General features: G+C 46.0%; 1 protein-coding gene across 1 annotated transcript in view; it reads left to right on the plus strand.

The window, feature by feature from the left end:
* Positions 1-2687: 2687 nt before the first annotated feature.
* The window catches only part of Dipk1c (divergent protein kinase domain 1C), a 13661-nt gene continuing 9606 nt past the window's right edge, over positions 2688-6742 (plus strand). Inside the window, exon 1 of the mRNA XM_033757530.1 lies at positions 2688-3360. Coding sequence (XP_033613421.1) covers positions 2881-3360 — 480 coding nt within the window. The 5' untranslated portion in view covers positions 2688-2880. The remainder of the gene's footprint in view (positions 3361-6742) is intronic.

Genomic DNA, 6742 nt, shown 5'->3' on the forward strand with positions numbered 1-6742 from the left:
ATAATAGCCAAAATGGCTCTATAATAAGTGTACATGAATATACTTTTTATTGAACGCCTTGCTTCCAAGTAAATTATCTCTCAGAACAAACCGATAACCAAGAATGCTGAAAAATTAGGTCAGAAACCCAAGATCTCAGCTGTGGTAGGTGGTCTAGATCCTTTCTGATACTCAACATCCTAGCAAGAAATCAACCATGTGGGAGGTGTGCTTGTCAGCCAAGGTGCTAACCTCCAGAAAGCCAGCCAAAATTAATGTTCCCTTTAAAACCCATAGGCTGATGCAAAATTCCATAATAATGCCATTGTTCAAAATGACTCACACTCCTTTATAGGAATTGCCTTCCATATTTACTGTGGTGTATCTTGTATATACAGTTCAGTTTGGTTTCCATTCTATATTTTAGGTGCAGTGCGGTTGTGGGCTGGGGGACCCAACATACACAGCCATTATTTAAGGAGCTCTGGGGGAAGAGGAGGGGCTAGAATGCTCCCCCAGGGGATGGAGTAGTTTCCTCCAGGCAGAAGTTCCACTGCCCCCCACTATCTCATGTCCAGGGTGGAGAGGGAGCTATCTTTATGTGAGGCCACCAAGCTAGGGATTGTGCATCTGTGACCTTGTTCAACCCTCCCAGGTCTCCTGTGACACAGCCATTGTCCTTATTGTACAGTCTTAGAGATAAGCTACATAGCCTGTGAGAGGCAGAGGCCAGAGGCAAACCCAGCCAGCCCCATAGCTATGCCCTACTGCCCAGTCTATGCCCTACTGTATTTCTGTGTTGTTCATGTCATGTTCTGATGTCTTTCAGGAGTTTCAACGGGTAATGTGCTGTCATCTGGGCCCTGTGGCTGGAGTTGGAGGGCAGCCTATGAGAACTCACACACAGCTAGATTAACTGAAATTGGTGCTTATACCTTGGTGTGGCATAGAGGGATTGAAGCCCGAGGCCATCTTGGTGTGATGCGCTGGCTTCTGGGCCCTCATTGGAGGGCAGCCTATGAGAACTCACACACAGCTAGATTAACTGAAATTGGTGCTTATACCTTGGTGTGGCATAGAGGGACTGAAGCCCGAGGCCATCTTGGTGTGATGCACTGGCTTCTGGGCCCTCAGGGGCCACTTGTGGGTAACAACAATGATGGCCACAGCTCAGATGAGAAGAGTGAGGGTCTTGGAAGTCTGTTGGTGGCTTCCTCATTCCCTCACTCACAGGCAAATGAAAACCAGCTCTGTGGCTTGGCCCAGCCATGGCCAGGGCCTCACCTTCATCCCTTCCTTCCTAGACTCTTCCCTTAGCCACATCTGGGCCAAGCCTTCCTCTCCCTCCTCTCCTCAGCATAGTGGGATTCAGAGCTCCCCACCCAGGTCACATCCCACTGCTACCCAGGGATTCTGTTACCTGCTTTTCTTTTGCAACTCTCTTTTACACTTCATACAAAAGCACCTTTGGTTAAATGACAAATATGATAACACTAGAGAAAAGTGTATGGAATTGAATCAAACCAGTTTTGGAGACTGTACAGGTTTTATTTTTAAATTTGAAAGGAAATCAAGAAAAGCCAGTGTTTCATTTTCTTATCAGGTTTATTATAGAGATGTGAAACTCTATAAATACCACATGAAAGAGGGAAAGAAACCCAAGTAAAGTGAGCATCCCATACTATTTCTGTGGTTCACATCACCTCACTGCCTGATTGTTTTGGTCCCTACTATTCATCTGCTCCTCTCTTCTAAGACAATCCTTAATGATATTTAAGGAGCTCGATCCATGGTTTTTCTCAGGGTGACATGGACACAGTTATACCCAAGCAGTTACACAAAGGGTCTTGATCCTTTCTGTGCTCTTTTCATGAACCATGCCTTGGAAAAAGGGACCAGAGTCAATGTCAAACAGGAGCATCTTACCAAAATTTTGCTGCATCTACACAGGACTTCAAGTATGTTTAAAGCAGTTTTGTGTATGTACTAATGCAGCTTCTTCATGGGTGTTGGCTTTCCAAAGACAGAAGTCCAGCCCCAGGCCCTGATATCATTCAGTAGCTGGAGGATCAGGCTCATGACTTTCTACATACAGAGCTTTATTGCCTGCAGCTTGGAGTTTGGGGAATGTGGCTCCTCCCTGTAAAATATACACAGACATAAAGCCCAATAGCTGGCAGAGATTTCTTTATCATAAGCAAGGGGAGGGGATTCAGCTTGGACAACATGGCTTTGGTTTTTCAGGTTAGTGACTAAGTGTCCAGAAAATCTACATACTTCTCTTAAGCACTGAGAATATATCTAAGTGTTTTGAACAATTACCTTACAGTATTTGTAAAGATCCACAATGCCTTATTTAACACTTTGGGGTTTGGTAAGTTTTAAAATTCAAATTTATTGGATATTGGAAAGATAACATTGTACATGTACATTATATTTTGCGTATAGGACAACGCCAGTAATCAAATTAATACTTTTGTAGCAAAATGTATGGAGATTCACATTGAGTCAAATAGCCTCATATCGTTTCAGTCTGGTTTTGACACCACATGAGGTCAAACGAAGAATCCAAGTTCCCTGAGCGCAGGGAACAAGCTGTGCCTTTCCCTAGTCTAGTGTCTAGACACTTGGTCCTTCCCCTGGCCCAGCCCATTGTTGGCCTAACGGCTGCCCCATTGTGACTAGCCTTTCCTTTCCTTCCAGTGCCGGGACTACCAGGGAGGCTGGCTCACGGGCGACCTGTGTGAGGACCTGTGTGTAGCAGGGGAGCTGCTGTACCAGCGCTGTCTATACTATGAGCGTGGCAAGAAGGTCCTGCAGGCCCAGTGGCGTGGCCGGCCTGTTGTCCTCAAGTCCAAGAGGGAGGCCTTCTCCAGCTTCCCAGCCCTTGGCCTATTGGAGATGGAGGCAGGACAGGGAGCCCAGGGTGTGCCTAAGGCAGAGCTCCTCCTGATGGTGGCTGGGGAGGTCAAGAACACTTTAGGCCTAGAGCTGCGCAACAGCAGCATGGGACCCTTGTGGCCTGGCCATCGGGGCCCTGGCTGGAGGCGGCAGCTGGCCAGCGCGTGGTCCCTGCTGCAGCAGGAGGAGTATGTGTACTTCAGCCTGCTGCAGGACCTCAGCCGCCACGTCCTGCCTGTGCTGGGCTCCTGTGGACATTTCTATGCAGTGGAGTACCTGGCTGCTGGCAGCCCTCACCACAGTGCTCTCTTTCCCCTGGATGACGCTGCACCCCAGGGTGGCCGGGCCCGGGCCAAGGCCATCAGCCATATTGCTCTCAGCTTCCTGGACATGGTGAGCCACTTTGAAAATGACTTCTCCCACCGCCTCCACCTCTGTGACATCAAGCCTGAAAACTTTGCCATCAGGAGTGACTTAACGGTAAGTGATGAGGGCACATGTGTTTGTAGCATAGAGAGATATGTTTGTGGTCCATGTGCAGGAAATGAGATCCTGCTTGAGTTTGAGTGACCTGTCACTTCAGATGACTCCCATCTTTCAGACTACTTCCTTGCCGTGTTGACAAAAGGATTTGAATGCGTCTTACCCAAGAGCTGGAGTTGAGCAAAGCATTCCACAGCAGGAGGCAAAGGCAAGGCTTCTTGTCCTTAGCCCTGAGGGCAGCTCTAGTGCCCGCAGGCAGCTCAGTGGCCTCTTAGAACTAATAATGTACAAGCTGGCTGTCCTGAGGGTCCGTGTAGCCTACAGAAGGCAGGTGAACTGCAACTGCGAAGAGTGACGTAGAGGAGGGCCATAGGGCCGTTTGTGTTCAAACCACCTGCGCTGTGAAAATATGCGACATTCTCAATACGCTTCTTCCAGAGAGGTTTTGGTTCATTTTTAGTCTCTGTGTAAGATGTCTAGAGGGACACATGGAGTTCTAGTGACTTCCACCAGTTAAGACCAACCTGGGGCAGAAGAGATACACCAAGGTAAAAAAGCAGCAAAAGGAACTTCAGTGTATTACTGTAAGGTAATCTCTGCCCTAGGGTCAAACTAACGTGTCAGATTAGTGCTGCCTTCCCTAACCCTAACAGTGCTCTCAGTGCCCGCCTGGTCAGGTGCTAGGTCATCAGCAGTAAGTGGTGACAAGTTGCCTGTGATGTGATGGCCATGGATGGTTGTTGGGGAAGGGCTGTGCTCCTGTTTCTTGTCCTGCAACAAATTTGTTTTCATGCTACAAGTTCTGGCAGGTGAGTGACCAGAGCGAGCTGGCTCTGTGAGCTCTGGCTTTTGATGGGGTAATGATCTTCATCTTGATTAGAACATAAAGGGACAACAAGAAGATACTATTATTGCTGGTTTAAAGCAGCTTGAAATCTAGAAACCAAACTTGCCATCACTGTAAATCCCTTGTATAATCAAGCCTTTGTACCTAAAAGGATGTGTAGCATCTTGTCCTCACTGATTTGTCCTAATTTATTATTTCTGTCTGCCCTAAAGTGGCTAAGAAGCCAAGGGTGATGCAAGTGTGGAAGAGACCAAGTTGGAAGATTCTGGCAGGCTCCAGAAGGTTCTGCAGGGGTTCATGTGTGTCTGCGCACTGGGCAGGGACCTCTAAAAGAGCTCAGCTCCTCCTGCAATGCTCTGAGCTCCATGCTGCCTCTCAGGTGAAAGGTGAAGTTGTAAGGGGTACATGTCCTACCACCTGGCCATATCATTCCTTAGAACTGAGGTGAGATCACCATCCTGGTCAAGGCTTCTTTGCTTAGCAATCAGAAAGATCATACAGTAGAAAGAAGAGCTATTGTTCTTCACCTCAGAGAATCCTGGAGTATAGCCACTGGGGTTGGAACATAGCCACCCCAAGTCCTGGGAACATGGCCCCCTGAGGTGTGGAGTACCTTCACACAGCTCCCTGGACTTGGGTGGTTATGAGCCATTTCTCGTGATATAATCCCTTTTTTGCTCATCCAACAAGTACTACTCCATGCTAGTGAGTTGTACTTGGTAGTTGCCGTGAAAAGTAAGGATTGAGAGAATACCTGCATTATGAAGTTGCCAGGGCTGACAGGTCTTTCATGTAGAGTGGGCAACATCAGATGTTCCTATCTGCAGATCTGCTAGTAATCCAGTCATTGCTTTGTGCAGCCACCTCAGTTGTGCCTCCAACATCTTGTGCACAGTAGACAGTGAAATCTTTGTTCAGTGAAATGCTATGTGCTCCTTGCCCTCACTCCCAAACTACACTATGTGGGCTGGTTCTGGGACTTTCTGGGCTGTTACCTGTGCTTTAATGCTGACATGGGTGGGGACAGAGCAGGAGCAGGAGGATTCCCCTTCAACCTGCTTCATCTTGACCCTGTTGAAGACACAGATATGAGTCAATTATTTTACCTAAGATTTTACAGTTTTTAAGTGAATCAAAAGTATGCACCTCATCAGAGAACTTGTCAGAAATATAAATTTTCAGACTCTACCTCAGACCTCCTAAATGTGAAACTCTGGGGGTGGGTCTCTGAAATAAACATCACCTCTTAGGTGATTCTGGCCAGTGCTCAAGTCTATAAACAGGTGCACCAAGAGTCCCAGCAGGTGTGTCCTGCCTTTGAGCCTGGCTGCCCTATTGCTCTTTGTGTGTGTGTGTGTGTGTGTGTGTGTGTGTGTGTGTGCTTCTAGATGGGGTTTAAGAATGGAGGAGTCCAAGTGTCTCGCTCATCCACAGGCGGAGCACCCTGCAGGTCTTGAGAATGAGTCTAGTTGCTACAAAGGAACAGCTAGGCAATGCCAGGAATTTGTGACTCCAAATGATGGGCATCAACTGTTACTTTTGAGCAGATGAGATTTTCTTACTCAACAGAATGCTAGTGGTGAATGGAATATGTAACAGTTCCATTCAGTGGAGAGTAAGAGAATTCTCATCAATCCTTCTGTTCTGAGGCCTGGGGAAGTTTGAAGATGATGCAACATAGGTAATTTCATGTCGGAAGAATTTTATGATTCTCCTGATGTTAAGAAACATTTTGCAAGTTTTTTCTGTTTGTTTTGTCACTATAGTTGAGGTACACAGGGCTGTGCTTATAAGCGCTGTAGTTCATTCTATGCTGCACAATATGAATTAAAATATAAATCTGGCTCTCCCTGGGAGATGGGAAGGAAACCATAGGAAATGGGCGAGAGAGGGGCAAAGAGCTGAAACTCTATATAGGAGCCTGGGGAGACTTCCAGAAACTGTATAAAAAAGGAGAAAGTTCTTATAGTAGCTCCAATAATAAATCACAAAGATTATTTAGCAGAGCCCTCATTTTTTAGTGCATTGATCAGGCTAAATAATGAAATTAGCCATTTATTTTGGCTAAATAAGGAGTTAGAAGATATTGATTAAAATGATAAATTCTGCTCTCCATGCTGGAGTTACTTATTAGGCAAAGCCTCTTAAATAGGGAGAAGTTTTTTTTCCTTATTTTCATTATTCTGTACATATATTGAAATAAATTATGTTACTTCCTGCTTTGCTTTACTAAATAACCCTCAAGAAACTTTATTACCTTCCAGCATCAATCGTAAGTCAAAACAAAAACAAAAATCAGGGAATGTGGGTCCCTCCACTGTGTCGAATTAAGGAGGAAATGAACACAGCAAGTGAGCTGTTTTCTGAGACACTACTGAAGAGGAAACAGAAGGCTGATATTTTGACACTGACCTGTGAAGGCTTGTGAAGTGCCACCAACTCCATCAGATCCATCAAATTCACTGAAAGCTTCTTAATATCTTGAAGCTATTAGCTGTTCAGCTTGGACAGACTCCAGGTTTTCTCAGATTT

The sequence above is a fragment of the Fukomys damarensis genome, unplaced genomic scaffold (assembly GCF_012274545.1).
Source record: "Fukomys damarensis isolate Sample0158 unplaced genomic scaffold, DMR_v1.0_HiC HiC_scaffold_30, whole genome shotgun sequence".
NCBI classification, from domain to species: Eukaryota; Metazoa; Chordata; class Mammalia; order Rodentia; family Bathyergidae; genus Fukomys; species Fukomys damarensis.